We start from the raw sequence: 19,971 nt of genomic DNA on the forward strand, positions 1-19,971 counted from the left end.
TCTAATCCTGGAGATAGGAAACAAACAATGTAAATTAAATGGGTGAGGGAGCAAGGGGTTATAGTGTCCATACTTAACTTAACACACGACTTCACAACCCCCTTGTAACATGCTGCCCCATCCCCAAACTCCACTCCCAAATTCCATTTCTTAGGCAGCTGTCTCATCTTTTCTCCCCATAACTTTCCCCTTCAGTCCCCTTCATCCTTGTTTCCTCCTTTTTTTTTTTTTTTTCCTTCCCCCTTTTTCTTTTCCTCCTCTCCGTTCCTGGATTTCCCACATGGAACTTTCCTTTTCACAAAGGTAGAAATTTCACGTGTCTCTGCTTCTTCCATTGGCATCCTGGTAATACTGCTGTGCTGGGGCCCCTCCTGAGCAAATCTGAGAATGTTACCCTTTCCGATGAAAAATCTCCAATGGCTCCCCATTGATCTAGTGAGCCACGGTTTGCCGCTCGGTTGACTAATGAGTTTGCCGAACACTGGGACAGGGGCTTAACCACAAGGAACAGCAACAGCCTGTAATCATTGGAATCAAGAGTCTGGTGTGAAGTTGCCAGGCTCCTCACAGGACCCAGCAGAAGCCCAATCCTGCTCGCCTCCTCCGCTGTGCTGCTCTCCCTTCTCAGTGTCATGGTTGCCTAAGCTCACGCTCACAGGCTGTTTACATTTGCGGCGTTTGCCATGCCCAGAATACGTGCTGTTTTCCTCTGAACTTATCCGCCACAGCATCCTGCTGGGCTCAGCGAGATACTGCTTTCCCAGAAAGGCCTTCCCCTCACCCACTGTAAGTCAGGTGTTCTTTCCTGTGACTATCTTCTCAGAATAACCTTTTACTTCTCCCATCCTAGGATTATCGCACTTCCTTTAGACTAAGCTCATGAGGGGAGGGCCAAGTTCATCCTGGTCCACCATTTCACTCCCATCATTCGGCAAAGTGCATGGCACATAGAAGATTCTTCATAAATATTCCTTTGGATAGATGATCTACACTTAAAATATATTTCTATTTTTTAATGTTTGATTACTTCAAATACATCTAAGTTTATACCTTTTTTTAGGTGGCTTAAAACCCTCAGAATTTTTACTTTATAGAAAGGAACAAATGTAGATCAACCTTGGAAGATTTATGCTGTCTTTTCATTCTCAATTTTCTATTTGTGCCCTATTTATGCATATTTTTATGGCTTATGATTAGCTTCGCCCTGCAGAGCTGCTCACAGCTCCTCCTCCCGCCTGCTCTCTCCTTGCATCTTTAATATTTTTAGAGTAGAGTATGTGTAAAATGTATACTTTTAGTTATTCTTCTCTAGAATAAAGGGTTAAACTGAAGATGAAAAGAGAATTTCCACTGAACTTCGGTATCATGGCAGCATTTGTGGAGCACTTACTATTTTAGGGGCTGCTTTGGTCTTGTCTTCAGTGAACCCTAAGGAGTGCAGGGATAATGCTTAGCATCTTTTTAAAAAATACATTTGATTGATTTTTTTTTTTCAGAGAGGAAGGGAGAGGGATAGAGATAGAGAGCTAGAAACATCGATGAGAGAGAAACATCCATCAGCTGTCTCCTGCACTCCCCCCACTGGGGATGTGCCCACAACCAAGGTACATGCCCTTGACTGGAATCGAACCTGGGACCTTTCAGTCCGCAGGCTGACACTTTATCCACTGAGCCAAACCTGTTTCGGCAAGCATATTTTATATATACATTTTTTCTTTCTTCTTCTTTTTCTGCCTTAGACAACTATGCCCAGCAGTGGAATCTCAAAATAGAGTCTTCTTTTGATGTTATCAGCTCAAAGCCAGTCCCTGGTCAAGTGATCATAGAAATACCTAAATTGCAAACACAGCGGACATACAGCATTAAACTTCGGCCTGGGAAAAGGATTATTATACTCTCTGTGAAAATTAACAAGGTGAATGATGGCACTTCCTGAGAAGCATGAGATAAAAAGCAGTATTATTCAAAAGAAATGGTTAAAAGAAGGGTCTGAGTTAAAGAAAAATGTACTTTTTTTAGTTTTCTTCTTTACTTTTAACCTGTCATATATTTTGTTTATGTGCAAGCTATGGAATGATTTCCCCAGATTTTGAGATCTAGAAATGGAAAATATGTGTTAAACTTGGTATTCTTTTTTTTTTTTTTTTTTTCAAGAAGTCAGTGTATTTTAATTTTTTGCAGTATTCTAAATCCAAAGTACATGGTAAGCATTATATTTAAATGTAGTGATTATTTTTTTTTTGGTAATTGTAAATTATTTTGAGTATTTGTGCTTGTTTTACATGCAGAATTCGAATTCCGTAATCTTTCATGGGTAGATGTAGGCTAGATTTTACCTTTTCTTTTTCCTTTTTAAAAATTCCTCTAATAGATCATTGTGAATAGAAGAGGATAGAGCAAATCAGCATTCAGTAACTCTTCAGATAAAGTAAGAACACAAAACAATTTTTTTGTTTTTGTTTTGGGCTTAAAACAAGAGTCAGCCTCAAAGTCCAATTCTAAATGTTAACGAATGTGGAAGAAATGTGAGCTTGAGTGATAGAAATGGGAAGAGTTGTTTACTGAATTTCCACATTTTCCTGTGTGTGTGTTTTTTTAAAAAATATATATATTTTATTGATTTTTCACAGAGAGGAAGAGAGAGGGATAGAGAGTTAGAAACATCGATGATGAAAGAGAATCATCGATCAGCTGCCTCTTGCACACCCCCTACTGGGGGATGTGCCCACAACCAAGGTACATGCCCTTGACCGGAATCGAACCTGGGACCTTTCAGTCCGCATGCCGACGCTCTATCCACTGAGCCAAACCGGTTTCGGCTCCTGTGTGTTTTTTTATTTCCCTTCCCTTTTGGCATACTAATCCATGTAACACTCCTAACATGTTGATTTGTAACTATCACCTAGGTATTGATATAATTTGGCCTATTACAGGGAGGGAGATTTATATGGTTTAGAATCTAGAATTTCTATGAGAAATAGATACAAATGCTCTAAATCAGTATATTATTTTGCTGAAAATATGCTACAGATAACTTAGAATAACTTCTATTTTTTCTTAAAAGGCAATTACTGTAGAAACTTGGTGGCCTCATGGACATGGAAACCAGACAGGGTACAACATGACGGTTCTTTTTAAACTGAATGGAGACTTAACAATTAAAAAATCAGCTAAGGTAAGCAAATATTTGAAATGTTTTTGTGAAAAAAAGTATATTGATTATTAAAATGACGATATGGATCTTGGTAGGAAAAGAAGAAACCAATAAAATTCCTATAACTCCACCACCTAGGGATAATCACGAGTAACAGCTATAGACATTCAAATGCGTGTGTGTGTGTGTGTGTGTGTGTGTGTGTGTGTCTGTGTGTACAGAAAGTTCTTGCTAACATTGTCATTAAGTTATGTGACTTAAGTGAAATGATGTATTATAATGAATCCATTTCCCCATAGGTTAATTGATAAAAACAGGAGTTAAATTTCTACAGCATTTAACAGTGAAATGATGTTGAATAAAATAATGTCATTTGAGGACTTATTATACTTACTAGGGACACTGGGGGGGGGGGGGTCTCTCAGCTCGACTTGCACCCTCTCCAATCTGGGAGCTATCAGGAGAGCCCTCTCCAATATGGGAGTTTCTGTCTGCCTTTACAATCATATGTGTGAATTGTCTGAGACCCCAACCCAGTTTGGTTTGGTGCTCACAGAATAATAGAGGTCTTATTTTTTTCTTTGCTCCATTGGTGGAAATTTCCTAGAAGTTGCAGAATATCTTCCCTTTAATTTTTTCTCAACTCTCTGACTTTACTTATGTCTCTCACCTTTGCTTTCCCTCCATCCCCCAACCGCAATAGTAACTTGCTCCAGGCTCACTTTGCTCTAGTGTCTAGGAGATCCCGCAACGCATTTGTCGCCAGAACTATGATTCACAGCATTCCTGGTGCTCCCCGCATTCTTGGTGTCTGCTTCTGGTTTAGGGGTTGCACAAACAAAAAGGACTGTGAACTCCAGCTGCCCCCAGGCTGGGCTGACAGAACTGGATACTCCAGTGGTATGCCCGGGATCCCAGCTGCTTGGCCACAGGCTCGAAGTGAGTGGGGTCCTGGGGACGCCCACCCTGTAACTGGCTGCTTGACGCCTGCGTACCTCCACAGGCCCACCATCTTTGTCGGGTTAATTTGCATATTCACTCCTTATTGGCTGTGGGGCATTACAGAGGTATGGTCAATTTACATATTTGTCTATTATTAGTGTAGATATTATTAAATGAATTGGACTTCACATATTAATTGTTGTTTTTAAATATAATTTATTTAATTGTAAACTTATATAATTTAATTTTAAAAAGTAATTAAAACATTTTTTCAGTAATAATTGACCTATACTATTACATTAGTTTCAGGTGTACAACATAGTGACTAGACATTTATATAGTAACCTAGGAAGTGATCACCTCGATCAGTTTAGCATCCTATATAATAAAGAGGAAATGTTCTAATTGACCTTCATGTGGTGCCCATAGCTAATAAGGAGGGAATGTGCTAATTGACTGCCCCACCCTCAAAGATGGTGGCGCCCACAGCCAATAAGGAGGGAATATGCAAATTGACTTCCCTGCCCTCAAAGATGGCGGTGTCCATAGCCACAAGATAGTGGATCCCAGTCCCCTCAGCTCTACTGGGGCGGCAGGCGCATGGCAAGGCCAGGCCTGCCCCCAGGTGGGCCTGGCCGCTCTGTGCGCCTGCCTCCAGAGTACCCCAGTCCCCTCAGCCCCCCAGCCGCCCAGGGCCGGCCCAAGGCACAGGCAAGCTTCGATGATGGCTGCCCAAGCACCTAGGGCCACCCGAAGCTCAGGTAACAGGGCTACCAGAAGCTTGCACTGTTGGCAGTGGCAGCAGCAGAGATGTGATGGGGTGTCACCTTCCCCTGATCGCCAGGTCACCTCCTACCCCTGAGGGCTCCTGGATTGTGAGAGGGGACAGCCTGGGCTGAGGGACCCCTCTCCAGTGCATGAATTTTCATGCACCAGGCCTCTAGTTATTATACTTATAAATATTTTTCTACTGCATTTTTAAATTACTTTATATCAAAGTAATAGATCTATATAATGTTAAAGCTCAAATATTACTGTAAGTTTTATGTGAAAAATAGACTCCTTTGCCCAGCCCTTCCTATTCCTATTTCCTACTCCTCAGAATTAATACTTGTAGGCTTTTGCTTATTTCTCTTGCTTGTTTACCTATATTTTCCCGAATAATCTGAATAATGTGCTTTTACTGGTGTTTTCTAATTTTTCAGCTTTCTGTATTACCTGTTGGTTTCTAACCTAGCGGAGGAGGCTATAGCTCTCTTACATGATTCTATGATGACCCCTGGCTCACGACTACATATTTGCCTTCCTCTGCCTTCCCAAAGTATTTTTGTTAACTCAGTATTCAGTGCTAATATGATTATATTATGGAAATATTGTTCAAAGCTGTACCTCATGGTGTACTAAAATTGTTTTTCCTTTCTTGTGCAACTTTCTGTTTGCCTTAGAGTTAATAATTACCTCATGTATCTTTGTTTTCTGTTTACTTTCCTCTCAGTCATATACAAACACTCTTATATACTTGAATACCTTTTAAATAAATATAGTCATATTCATTAGGTAATCCATCCCCACTGTTTATTATTTCTGTTATTATTCGTTATTTTTCTAAGCACTCCTAGAGCCATTTTCTCATTTCCCTGATCTTGCTTGGTTATTCTTTGGACCTTCTGCTTAACTGTTGTCCTGGAACTTCCTTTTATTATCATTCTAGGAATCACCTTCACCTGTCTTCTAGGTATTTTAGTTATTTCTCTCATCTTTTTTTCTGCATTAATTATGGAACCCTTTTTGTTAAACCCATACTTCTTATTTTCTTTTTTGACTTTACACTTTTGGTGAAAGACTTTTTTCAATAGATTCCTAAGGGTGGATGTGTGGGAAATGACATTTTGAAAACTTGTAAATATGCAAATATAAGAAATTTATCTTCACAGTACTTGATAGTTGGTTGTGTTTATTAGAAGGCTAAGTTGGAAATCTTCACCCCAAATTTTTGAAGTCATTGCTTCATTATCTTTGAGCTTTTAGTAATTTTGTTTTGAACTGTAGTTACATTTTAATTTCTGCTTTCTTTCTTTCTTTCTTTTTTTAAAAATATATTTTATTGATTTTTTACAGAGAGGAAGAGAGAAGGATAGAGAGTTAGAAACATCGATGAGAGAGAATCATCCATCAGTTGCCTCTTGCACACCCCCTACTGGGGATGTGCCTGCAATCAAGGTACATGCCCTTGATCGGAATTGAACCTGGGACCCTTGAGTCCGCAGGCCGACGCTCTATCCACTGAGCCAAACCGGTTTCTGCTAATTTCTGCTTTCTTATGTAAAACTGTTTTTGTTTGCTTCTAGAAGTTTTTAGATTTCTTTATCTCTGATAATCTAAAGTTTGAAACTTTGAAAATGAGTATATTTTTATTGTTGTGATAGTCATCTTGTGAGCTCTTCTGATGTAGAAACTCAATCTGGAAATTGTCTTGTATTTTTTATAATTTTTCATTTGTTATCTTTGTTGTGTTTTTCTGGTACAATTGTTAATCAGATATTGGATCTCCTGGACTGAACAATATTGTTAGATTTTTCTTCTATATTTCATCTCATTTTTAAAGTCTATCCTTTGGGAGAGTTACTTGATTTCATATTCAGTTTTTAAAATTAGACATTTTATTTTTATCACTTAAAATTTTTCTCAAGCATTTTAAATTTGACTTAAAAAATTGTATCCTGTTTGTATTTTATGGTTGCAATATATTCTCATTTCTCTTACAATGTTAATTATTAGTATTATTAGTATTGGTAGTATTTTTGGAGTTTTCGCTGTATCCCCCCTCCCCCCACATTCCTAATTACTTCTACTTGTTTTGGTCTCATTTTCCTCACTAGAGACTTTTCTTAAATATTCAGTTGTCTTTGGTATCCATCCATTCTGAAGATTAAGGCACAGAATTGCAGACGAGAAGCCCTATATGAGCTTCAGTGTTAGTTATCCAGGTGGAAACCAACTTTATCATGGGGTGATGCTCACATGTCAGTTGCTATAGACTGTGTGTGTGTGTGTGTTTGTGTGTTTGTGTGTTTGTGTGCTTAGCTTTGTCAATGAGGACATTCTCCAGTCTCTTGCCTGTGGAGTGTAAGACTGGTCATTACCATTCAGGGAGTCCGGTGGCAGCAGGGGATTAAAGTTCTTACCATGGACCACAGAGTTTCATCTTGCAGTGGGCTCCCCATCCTCAGCCTCTCTGAATGGGCAAGGCAAAATAACAGTGAGCTTCAGAATCCCTTCTTCAAAACAATGTACTTGAGTTCTGCTTTTAGAATAAAACATCTTAAAGGTCATTACACATGAAATGTCGATTGGTAATACTCTCCAAGTGCCTCTAGAGAAGGACCTGTCTTCCTTTCCATAGCTCCCTTCCCCCATCAATCAGAACAGATATTAAAAACAAAACAAAACAGTAAAACATTTACTCCTGAAGACATAACCACTTGTTTTGCCTCCATATCTATGAATAAAGCTTGTGATAACCCCAGCCAGAGAATAGTGAAAAAAGCATTTTCACTTTAGTCTAAAGAAAATACTGACTCCCGTCTGGTTTGGGATACAGCAGTAAGGCTTGGGTGGAACAGCATTTTGGTATTTAGTATAGGTTACTTTTTTAAAAAATATATTTTATTGATTTTTTTTTTTTTTTTTTTTTTTACAGAGAGGAAGGGAGAATGATAGAGTTAGAAACATCAATGAGAGAGTCATCGATCAGCTGTTTCTTGCATGCCCCCTACTGGGGATGTGCCCGCAACCAAGGTACATGCCCTTGACAGGAATCGAACCCAGGACCCCTCAGTCCACAGGCTGAGGCTCTATCCACTGAGCCAAACCGGTTTCGGCTAGTATAGGTTACTTCTTTAGTTCTTTAAGTTCCATTTCCTTATGTGTAAAATGGGACAGTAAAGCTGAGGTAACTTGGAGGGTATAAAATGAGTAGTAGCGATGTTAATCTTCCTCGATTTCCTCCTTCCTTGGACATCAGCCTCTGGTGCCTGTAATTGGCTCGGGTTGCACCCTGGTGTCACCCTTCGCATTTTTTGTTACCTCGCCCCTGGCTCAGAGACCATGCTGAGTTGGGTGATATACCCTTCAGGAGTTCATTTTCTATTTTCCCTTTTTAAATCATGCCTTTATGTTTTCTGGGACACTGTGAGTGTGTGAGTGTGTGCCCATATCATTTATAGGCAGAATGTTGTAGAGCTGCCTAAAGAGTCTAAACATCCACTCTTTTTTTTTTTTTTTCTTTAAACATTCACTCTTATTCTAACCCTTTTGGCCAAAGACCTGTGCTCTCTCACAGGTTGAGTCTGTTGTCTGTCACCTTCATGAAAGTGTAAAAATGGATGAGTCATTCCAACTTACCGCAGAGAAAGAAGGGGAGCTTCTGTGGTTTTTTGTTTGTTTGCGGTAAATAATTATTCTTCACTCAGGCTAGTATGGGTGCATCATATTAAAATGCTACTCTTTGACCAGCCACAGGAGGGAAGGCAGATGTATTGCTTCATGCCTTGTGTTGATGCATGTTTGTGAAATGTGCTCTTTGCTGTGGCTGCTGTGGAGTTTGTTATTTTTGAGACTCCTTTGTTCACTCACTACTTAGGGAGAGCTCACAGGGTTCAGTTACTTTGCTAGGGTTTGGCAATAGCTTAGTGCATATGACACTGCTTCCATTTCACTTTGAGAACAGAATAAAGAATTTGGTTGGGAAATTAAATTATTAAGCCAACAATTGCAATAGAGCGTGACAAGTTCTCTGGAGAAATTTAGAGTAATGTGGAAACACGGAGCAGGGGCCTTCTTGGACAATTCCCGGAGAAGGCGATGTCTGTGTTCTGAGGGATATGTAGAATTTGACCAAGCAACAACGAGTCAGACGCATAAGAATATATCAAGGCCTGGGGATTCGAAGACATAGTGTGTGTTTGTGGAGGCGAAAGAAATGTTGTGTAACTGAGTTTGAACAATGAGTGAGGTAAAGGTAGGCAGGGCAAGATCATGCAGGGCCTTATAAGCCAAGTGCAGGAACTAGGCTGTCCTAAGGGCAATGGGAATTCTTTCAAAGGTTTTAAGGAGAGATTATATTTGTTGTACACAGATTATGTAGATAAGATTGGAGGAATGATAAGATTGGGAGGCCGGTGGTAATTCAGGTACAAGAGGATGATTACTCAGTCTGTAGAATTGCTGAGGATTTAGATTTGGGAGAGATTAGAAGGTAATACCGCTAGGCTTGGTACTGTGGGATGGGAGAGAAGAACAAGTTAGTTGCTGGTTTGGGCCACTGAACAGTTGACAATTCTATTCTTGGAGTTACAGTACTCAGAAGAAAAAAAGAACAGGTTAGAGGGGGTAGGATAGAGTGGAAATTATTTCTGTGTTAGATGTGTTTTTGTGTGAAGTGACTGAGATATACCCAAGGAATAATATTTGATGAGCATTTCATTATATAGGTCTGGAGCTCAGGAATTAGATTGGGGTTAAAGCTATAGATGTGTAAGTCATCAGAATAAGAGGTAATTGTAGCCGTGGGAAGGGATGAACTACCTCAGGGAATCATAATAATTAGTCATGAGAGGATAAAATAAGTGCATAGAGGAATTAAGAAGGAATAGCCAATGAGACAGATGGAGGAGTTGCAGAAGCCAGATAAAGAATAAGAAGCAGAGGATGTTCAAAGAGCATAAAATTCTTCATGGAACTCAATTTAGAAAAGGAGAGGGAAATATCCTTTAGATTTGGCAATAAGGACTTGACCGATGACCTTAACCAGAATGGAAATCAGATAGCAGTGGGTAGAGGAATGACTGAAGGTGAGGAAGTAAAGGCAGTGAGTATAGGCAACTCTTGAAAAATGGTTGATGAGAACCACACCTGAGCCAGGTGGTAGTGATGGCTATTTGGGGTCAGGAAATTGGCTACATATAGGGAACTATGCAAGTAAATATATTAAAGTACTGAGAGCCAGCTTTTTCATGTATGCAGAAAGGTGATAATAGATATAGAAAAGGAGAAAGCTAGAATGGATTGGAATTTGAACTAATAGTGTGGACTCATGATTTCCAGTATATGTAGATAGATATAGAAATAAGTATAGATGTAATTGTGTGTGTGTGTGTGTGTGTGTGTGTGTGTGTGTGTGTGTATTTACAGACACACACATTTTCTAGCTCTCCCTAGGTCTTCCCAGAGACCTGGGAAGAGTGGCACTCTGGTAGCAATGAATAGAGGTTCATTAGTTTTTGGATACCACTTTCTACTAAGAGGCATCAGGGCTCTTTGGAGAAATGACTGATTTGGGGTATGAAGACATTCTATTTTGCTGCCTAGAAAGTTAAGAAGGTACTCAAGAATGATGGACCAGATCAAAAGGGACATAGGAATCAGTTTAATGTGCTTCCAATGGCCAAATCTGAGATAATTTGAGTATTAAAATAAAGAATGGCGGTAAAAGATTACAACCCACTTAACATACTAGGTGTACCAGTTAATAAGGTGGATTTTTTTCAATAGATGGAGTTACACATATGTTGATATATATGCAATTTGATATGGATGCTATTTTGTTATATTGACAGCAAGCTTCAAAACTTCATATGTCAAATTTTCTGAAGGTGTTAACATCATAGATATTTTTACACTTAAAAATGTCAAATTTCATGCCAAAAAAAGAGCATTTGTGGGAAGTTATTTATTACTTTATTTTGAAGAAAAGTACTGCTGAATACTTCCAAAAGCTTAGGGGTTCATACTCCATCTCAAGAAACTTGTGAATGCTGATTTAAACACTTTAAAAGTGATTATTTCAATGTGAAAGACAAAGAACGTCCAGGTCAACCGAAAAGGTTTGAAGACCAACAATTACAAGCATTATTGGATGAGGATGCATGTCAAACTCAAAAACAACTTGCAGAAAGATTAAATGTTGCTCAGCAAACAGTTTCCGATAATTTACAAGCAATGGGAAAGATTTTAAAGGAAGGAAAACGGGTGCCACATCAACTGAATGAAAGACAAATGGAAAACCAAAAAGTCATCAGTAAAATGTTGCTTCAGTGGCACGAAAGAAAGTATTTTTGCATCAAATTGTGACTGGCGATGAAAAATGGATTTATTATGAGAATCCCAAATGCACAAAATCATGGGTTGGTCCAGGTCAACCATCAACATAGACTGAAAGGCCAAATTGCTTCAAAAAGAAGACAATGCTCTGCGTTTGGTTGGGTCAGGAAGGTGTGGTGTATTATAAGGTTCTAAAATCAGGTGGAACTGTTAGTATTGATCCCTACTGACAACAAATAATCAATTTGAACCATGCTTTGATCATGAAATGACCAGAATGGGCCAGAAGACATGGCAAAGTAATTTTGCTTCATGATGACGCACCATCACACACTTCAAAACCAGTTAAAGACACGTTAAAAGATCTTGCCTGGGAAGTATTCGCCAGACCTTGCTTGTTCAGTTTACCACCTGTCCTGATCAATGGCACATGCACTTTCTGAGCGGCACTTCACAACGTACAAAGAAGTGGAAAATTTGGTTTCTGGTTTGCCTCAAAAGAAGAAAAGTTCTTTTGGGACAGTGTCCACAAATTACCTGAAAGATGGGAAAATGTGTAGCTGGCAATGGACATTACTTTGATTAAAGCACTTGTGATGTTTCTCTGGAAATTATCATGTTTTCTTTGACTACAAAATTCGCATTTTTAACCGGTATACCTGGTAGTAACAATCCTTGAGCACACTGATATAAATAAATACATGAATAAATAAATGAGGAAAAAAAAGTTATTCCTCAAATTGGAATGCCAACTAATAAATGTAGAAGAAGCAATAGAACTGTAATAATAATTATTATTCTAATAAGTAATTGAGGCAAGAAATATGAATGAATGCTAAAACTAGAGGGTAAAGTGGCATGAAATGTGGACATTTATCTAGACTCTAAGCATCGCTCAACAAAATATTTATCAATTATACTGGAGAAAAAAATATAGTGAAGAAATCCAGCAAACACCATCTTGATTAAGTGATTAAGGTTATCACCACCAGTGAGACAAAGTGACACAATATCTACCCATCAGACTGCAATGAGAGGAATCCAGCATCACTTCTGGGCTAGTCCTGCCAGAGCAGATAACCTGGATCTATTGTGAGGAAGCATCAGACAATCTCAAATTGAGCTCCATTAGCGAAAGTCTTTCAATCTGCTTCAAACAACTGTAATCTTTGAAAGTATCAAGGAAAAACCAAGGAACTGTTCCACATTGAAAGAATCTAGAGAGATGTAACAGCTGAATACAGTACCTGATTCCCCCCTCCTCCCCAAATAAACAGTGTCATTGGGCAACTGACCAAACTTGAATGGGGTCTCTATGTGAAGGACATTGTATTATCAGTGCAACTTTCCTGTAAGTTTAAAATTGTATCAACACAAAATAGGACATCATTAAAAGAATGAAAAGCAGTTCAACAGAATCTTGGTGGAAGGGGCCAGTAGACAAGGAAGGACTGAAAACAGCTCAAAATTAGAGAGAGAGGGTAAGGTCCCTGATAAGTATGGGAGGATTGCACCGCCATCCTAGAGCATGGATTCACTTGGAGATGAGAGGCTCTGTTTTTGTCATAGGGTCAAAACGTAAAATAACATGTAGAGGGAAGCATGGAGCTTGTGGATAGAGGTAATTTTGAAGATCTGTAGGACCATTTAAGATATATATCTTAAGTGGTCCTACAGATCTTAAAAAAACTTTTATTTATTTCTGTGGGGATTGCAAACACTTCTTTAGGAGCAAAAAGTGAACAAACCTGAGAAAGTTTAGGGAGTTCTGGTCAGATCACTTTTTTCTTTCCTGGGAACTAGGATGTAGTGCTGCCTGCTGAACGTAATGGGGGAGGGGAGGTGGGAGGGAAGCAAGTTAGAAATCTGAGGGAAGTGAAGGCTTGAGATAGTGGAGAAAGTGCTAGAAAGGGCTAAGGCAACATGATAGGGAGCGTTGAGGGCCCAATCAAGATTGAAAGCTGTGAATCTCTTTATCAGAGAGTCAGAATACCTTCACTTTGAAAGAACTATTGATTTCTGATTGTGCTCCCTCAGGCTGGTTTGGTGGTGTTTTGTAAGACATCATAGATTATGTGATTTGATTTGAAATTGTTTTTTGGGCCTTCTGCCTACCCTGCTTGTATACATCCCAATTAAATCTCTTGTATTTGAGCAATACTTTAAAGGCTAGGGTTCCAAACGAGGTATCATTCTTTGCTATGGTTTTTGAAATGATCTTATTTCTAAAATTTATAGGAACACTAGTTGGTGTGGCTCAGTTGGTTGGGCATTATCTCATGCACCAAGAGGTTGCCAGTTCTATTCCCGGTCAACAGCATCTGACCAGATCGCGGGCTTGATCCCCAGTAGAGTATGTAGGAGGCAGCTGATCATGTTTCTCTGTCTCCCTTGCCCTCCTCCTTCCCCTCCCCCTCCTCCCTCCCTCTTCCCTTCTATTTCCTTCCCCTTTTCCCTCCCTTTGCCTTCCTCTCTCTCTTAACATCAATATAATATTCTTTAAAAAAGTTATAGGATCAATAATGTTTTATTATCTAGGAATATTAAAGTGCTGTTTTATTTAGCCTGTTAAAACTTTCCTACAACATTTTAGTCAGCTTTGCATTCTGCTCATTAGAAGGTTCAGAGGAGAGCCATGAAGGTGATTCAAGGAAGAGAGGACAAAGGAATAAGATAATTTAGCTTCAACGAAAGCTGAGGACATGTTTGCTAATTCGTTAAGTTGTTATTTTTTATATCTTTTCATTCATCCATCATAGAGTAGGTATGGAGGAGGAAGTGAGTTTAAGGTGAAACATGTGAGATTGTGGTTCCTCATGGGGAAGGCTGTGTGATAGCCATGGTTGCTTATACTAGAGTGGTGTGACTGAGGAACATCTCAGAATCCATTTGCAGTGGGAACTTCGAATAGCATTTATGTCCATTTGCCCATTTGACTGAGATGGGAGAGGTTGGATCAAATGATCACTTTACTCCCCCAAAGAAGATAGCAGTGTGATATAAAAATCTGAGCTTTTTGCAAGGGTTGGGATTCAATGTTTGCTTTTGATATTTAGATAAAAAGTATAGATTAGAGAGAGAATGTTTAATTCACTCTTCTTTCCATCTAGGGTGGGCCTTTGAGGGAATTCAGTTTCTTACCTAAATTTGTGAGTGTTCAGATGATTTCAGACTTGCCACTGTTTCATCAAGTAAGAAATTTGACTGCTACTTGCCATCATTATCTGTGTCCTGGCCCTTAGTCTTATTTCCTTCAAGCCTTTATTTGTTGGGAATGTGTCAGACTTGGGTTTCTTTTTTTAATTATTGTGAAGTATATCACATATACAGAAAAGTACAGAATGTGGAGAAATGCTTAATGAATGATGACAAAATGACCACTCATGTAACCATCATCCTGATCAAGAAATAAGGCATTACCAGAACCTCAGTAGCCCTCTAACCCCCTCTCCCTTCTAGAGATCTATTCCCCTGACTTTTAACATTACAGCTTGTTTCTGCCTGTTTTTAAACTTTACATATGTGGAACCATGTAGTACGAATTACTTAGTGTCTGGCCAATTTGGCTCCACATTATATTTGTGACATTTAATATGTTATTGTGTATAGCTGTTCCATGTTTATTTACACTGTTGTGTAATATTTTCTTGCATTGCACGTACTGCTATTGCAATTTGGATAGTTTCCAGTCTTGGCTATTCTGAGTATTGTTGGTATGAGCATTCATGACATGGTGCTCTGAGTACATACAGCATTTCTGCTGGAAGTGGGATTGCTGAATCATAGGATGTACATAACTTCCGTTTTTAAAGAGAATGCTGAACTGCTTCCAAAGTGATGTTATTTCATTTGTTGTTGTTCAATTTGTTGGCATGTAGTTGTTTGTAATATTTTCTTACATTTTTTTTTTTTTTGTATTTCTGTGGTGTCAGTTGTTATTTTTCTCCCCTCATTTCTGATTTCATTTACTTGGGTCCTCTTTTTCTTGTTGAGTCTGGTTAAAGGTTTATCAATCTTGATTATCTTTTCAAAGAAACAGCTCTTGGTTTCATTGACGTTTTGTATTGTTTATTAGACTCTATTTCATTTATTTATGCTCTGATCTTTATTATTTCCTTCCTTCTACTCACTTTGGGCTTTGATTTTTGTTCTTTAGGTATACATTTAGATTATTTATTTGAGATTTTTCTTTTTTCTTTAGGTAGACATGTATTGCTATGAATTGCCCTTTTAGGACTGCGTTCACTGTGTCCCATAGATTTTGTACTGTGTTTTCATTTTCTTTTGTCTCAAGGTATCTTTTGATTTCTTCCCTGATCTCATTTCAACCCATTAATTGTTTAGTAACATGTTACTTAGCCTCCATGTGTTGGTGTTTTTTTCAGTTTTATTCTTTTAATTGATTTCTAGTTTCATACCATTATGGTCAAAGAAGATGCCTGATGAGATTTTAATCTTCCAAAACTTATTGAGACTTGCTCTGTGGTCTTTTGATTTGAAGTGGGTCTCTTGTAGACAGAACATAGTGGATCTTGTTTTCTTATTCATTCAGCTATCCTATGTCTTTTTCACTTAGCTTATGTTAAAAATTATTATTGATAGGTATGTATTTATTACCATTTTGTTATACATATTTATGTTCCTCTTTTTTTCTTTTCTTCTTCTTAAAGAAATTTCTTTAACAAGTCTTATAATACTAGTTTGGTGGTGATGAACTGAGTGATTTTTTTTGTCTAAGGATCTCTTTATTTTTCTTCAATTTTAAGTGTTAGTAATGTTAGTCTTGTTGGGTAGGGTATTCTTGGTTGTAGGCCCATACTTTTTTTTTTTTTTAAATATATTTTATTGATTTTGTACAGAGAGGAAGGGGGAGAGATAGTCAGAAACATTGATGAGAGAGAGTCATCAATCAGCTGCCTCTTGCACACCCCTTACTGGGGATATGCCCGCAACCAAGGTACATGCCCTTGACCGGAATTGAACCTAGGACCTTTCAGTCCCCAAGCTGATGCTCTATCCATTGAGCCAAACCGGTTTCGGCAGCCCATGCTTTCTATTTCACTGAGCCACTCTGGCCTGGCTAGTCACACACTTCTTAAACCTTTTAGTTAAGGAACTCCGAACTCTTTTTAAAAAAAATATATTTTATTGATTTTGTACAGAGAGGAAAGGAGAGAGATAGAGAGTTAGAAACATCAATGAGAGAGAGTCATTGATCAGCTGCCTCTTGCACACTCCCTACTGGGGATATGCCCGCAACCAAGGTACATGCCCTTGACCGGAATCGAACCCGGGACCCTTCAGTCCCCAAGCCGACGCTCTATCCATTGAGCCAAACCGGTTTCGGCAGGAACTCATAACTCTTGTCTAAAAAGTTCATTCAGCTATCCTGTACTTTCAAAGTTAATCTTTCTATTTTAAAAATGAAATCATAAAGTCAATTAGAAAACCCTAGTGAATTGCAATTAAAACCTCCAACAATAGAAAAATTTGGAAATTAAAAAACTTAAAATTCAAACTGCTTGACTTACATATTTAGGTTCTTAGATATTTACACCTATATTTTCTTTTAGACACTAATATATTTTGTTGGGCTATTTAAACTATTTCTAATCTTATAAAAAGATAATATATTCAGTTTGGATGTAAATATGTGTTACTTGAGGGTCTTTTCAAAAATCCTCTTTGAGAGCCCATTATTTTCTCAGAAGTATTAATAAAATACCTGTTTTAGAGAAAGGCTTTTATGTTACCTCTCAGGACTGCCTAGGGATATGGAGAATTATTGACACTAGTCATAGACCCAACACCTTTTAGCTACCAAGTAAATTATTGCCTCTTCTTTGAGGCACTGTCAGGTGGTTTAGGGTTTACTTTGACCTGGGTTATAAAACTGTTATTGCAAGAGTTGGGAGACAGAAATAGCTGTCTTTACATGAGAATATTTGCACAGAAAAGAAAGAAAAACATGTTGGAAAATGTGCTTTACTAGTAATATTATGTATAGCATTAATAAAAAAATTTAAAGGGTCTATCTTCTAGATTAGTGATTCTCAAATTCTTTTGGAATCAGGACCACTTTACATTTGTAAAAAATTATTAAGAACCCCAAAGTGCTTTTGTTTATGTAAATATTAAAACTTAGAAGTAAATATTTATTTATTTCAAATTATGGTAAAAAAAAAAAACTATCACATCTTATTCTATGAGTTATTTTATATAAATATATCTACAAAATAAAACACTTAGTGTGAATGATGACATTGTCTTACATGTTTGCAAATCTTTTGTTTAATAGATGACATCTGGATTCTTATCTGTGACATGTTTGCAAATCTTTTGCTTAATAAATGACATCTGGATTCTTATCTGTCTGATTTCAATTTGCAGTATGTTGCTTTCACTGAAACATGAAGAAAATCTGACTTGACACAGATAGTATGTAGTTGGAAAAGAGAGGAGCAGCCTTTTCAAACAGCTTGACTTTCCTGTGGAGATTCTTTGGTACTACACTAGAATTTAACAAGTGGTGGTTTTTTAAAGACTAGATGCTTGTGGAATCTGAAGCCATTTTAACGAACTCTTCTTACTGTTACATTAATTTCAATTGATATAACATGCACCCTTAAGGGACCTTTTATTCATGTGTGATATTGTAATATAATGCTTCGGTTACTTGAAAAATGGTGTTCTAAGAGTTCCAAATGTTGAAACATTTCATTATATAAAATTATATTCAATGAAGTGGATTCTCTGATACATCAGTTTGGTTCTGTTTCAGCATTTTTAGATGTAAAAAGACAGTGTGACTGTAGGTTGAAATCTCAGTCTTATTATCCCATTTTATGACAACAGTTCATCCTTAAATTGGTAAAAAGCATATTTTAAATTTTCCTTTAGACTGAGATAAAATTTATTAAACTAAAAAATGAGTTTTAATTAATATTTAAATATGTTTTTATTTGAAATCTTAAAAATATTATTGTGAAACAAGGTAAAAGGTACCTAGCCTTTCTGTGTTTCTGTATAGGTTACAAGAAAAGCTTTGGGGTTCAAAATCATAATTTATTGAACGGTAATGCAGTTGCAGATATTGCAGCATGAGTAGCCAGAGGCAGCTAATAAGAGCACAGAAGTACTGAGTTAATCTCCAACGTGCATCTTTTCATACCCTAAATCTCAACTGTGAAACTAGAACATACCAGGATATACAAGCACATATTCTATTAGCTATCAGAGTGATGATGTCATCACACATTATGTAACTTCTGGAAAATTCCACTGTACACTCAAAAGAGGGAGAGTGAAAAAGCAAATGTTTTATCTTTACTGTGAAAATAGTTTTGGACTTAAGGCCTCCCTCACTCCCCCAAACGCCGAAAGATTCTCAGGGATCCTCCGTTGTACCTCGGCCACACTTAAAGAACCCCTATTCCAGATGTATGAATCCTTAAAGGTGTTCTGAGTTACCTCTGAAAGTCACTGGACATGTTTTACATTTTGCAATGCCGAAGCAGGTGTGGTCATTCCATGTCGAGTCCTTCTCATCTAAGCCTTATTCTGTGTCTTCTCACAACATCAGCTCTGAGACATTTCATCAGGCCGTATGAATAAGGGCAAGGGCAAGAAAACGGGAGAATGGTGGACACTTATGACATGGAATACATTGGTTAATTCATCTATGTTTTTAATTCAAGAAGAAATGCATAATCTTGGTTCAGGGCTTGCCTTTCCTGTTGTAGAACCATGTTCCTCCTTCCTTGGTCTAGTTTATGATGGTAAAGAATGAAGATTTGGATAAGAACATCAATCTGCTCTACCTAGGGTCTTGCTGCTCATGCTGACGAGGGAACCAGGCTAGGCTTTTCACAGGGACAGAGGACTCAGCTTCCTCTCTGTAGCAGTGATGATATTGGGGTATGTGCTCCTATCCAGTCTTTAAATTGGAACACGGCTTACATCTCCAGTTCCATACCAGAGCTCTCTCACACACTGAGTGTAATGCGATAATTAGCTTGGATTTAATTGCCTATTAAACAAAGTGACCTTAATCAATATGCTATTGTAATTGGAAAGATGTTAAGTTATTAAATACCCTGTGCTCTGTTTCTTTGATTTTGAAGTGTACATATCAACATATTTTAACAATACTGAAATGAGAATGTGTTTTTCAAAGATGTGGCAGTTTAACTGGTGGACATTTCTCCATACCCCCATCCCCACTTCCCCCACAACTTTGTGAAATAGTATCAATTTTTGTTTTAATTTTGAAATGTTATCTTCACATAAGTTTCTTTTGTTATAATTACAAAACTCTATTTCATGAAAAAGATTACATGTTTTGTATTTAATTCTGTTCATAATAGGTCTTTTTTAGGACAGTAGAACTGATACAAGAGCCCATAAAAGGTTCTTCTGGTCTGAGTTTCTACTTCAAAATTAATGGACTGCCCATATTTCTGAAAGGATCAAACTGGATCCCAGCAGATTCGTTCCAAGACCGAGTAACCTCTGACTCGTAAGTTATCATCTTTCTTTTCTTGTTTCTCTTTTATTAACAGAGTCACAAGGCTTAAGAGTTGCCCATTCTTACTTTCGTTAGTTCCAGTCAAAGGAATTGAGGGACAATATAGAATTCTAGGATAAAAATTTTTCTAAAAGATGATTAAAGTTGCTATTCCCCGTCCCCCCTACTGTTTTGAAGAGCACCTTAAATATTTTGGTTCATCCTTTTAAATACTTATCTCTTCATGCTAAGATATTTGCATTCTCCT

At 37.8% G+C, this 19,971-nt stretch overlaps 1 protein-coding gene across 1 annotated transcript in view; it reads left to right on the forward strand.

Moving 5' to 3' along the window:
- MANBA (mannosidase beta) overlaps positions 1 to 19,971 on the forward strand; it is an 87,314-nt gene that overhangs the window by 30,915 nt on the left and 36,428 nt on the right. Inside the window, exons 6-8 of the mRNA XM_084901793.1 lie at positions 1,740 to 1,915; positions 3,065 to 3,175; positions 19,564 to 19,715. Of these exons, the coding sequence (XP_084757919.1) occupies positions 1,740 to 1,915; positions 3,065 to 3,175; positions 19,564 to 19,715 (439 nt within the window). The remainder of the gene's footprint in view (positions 1 to 1,739; positions 1,916 to 3,064; positions 3,176 to 19,563; positions 19,716 to 19,971) is intronic.

This window comes from Pipistrellus hanaki, assembly GCF_964339955.1.
Source record: "Pipistrellus hanaki genome assembly, chromosome: 1".
In the NCBI taxonomy this organism is placed as follows: domain Eukaryota; kingdom Metazoa; phylum Chordata; class Mammalia; order Chiroptera; family Vespertilionidae; genus Pipistrellus; species Pipistrellus hanaki.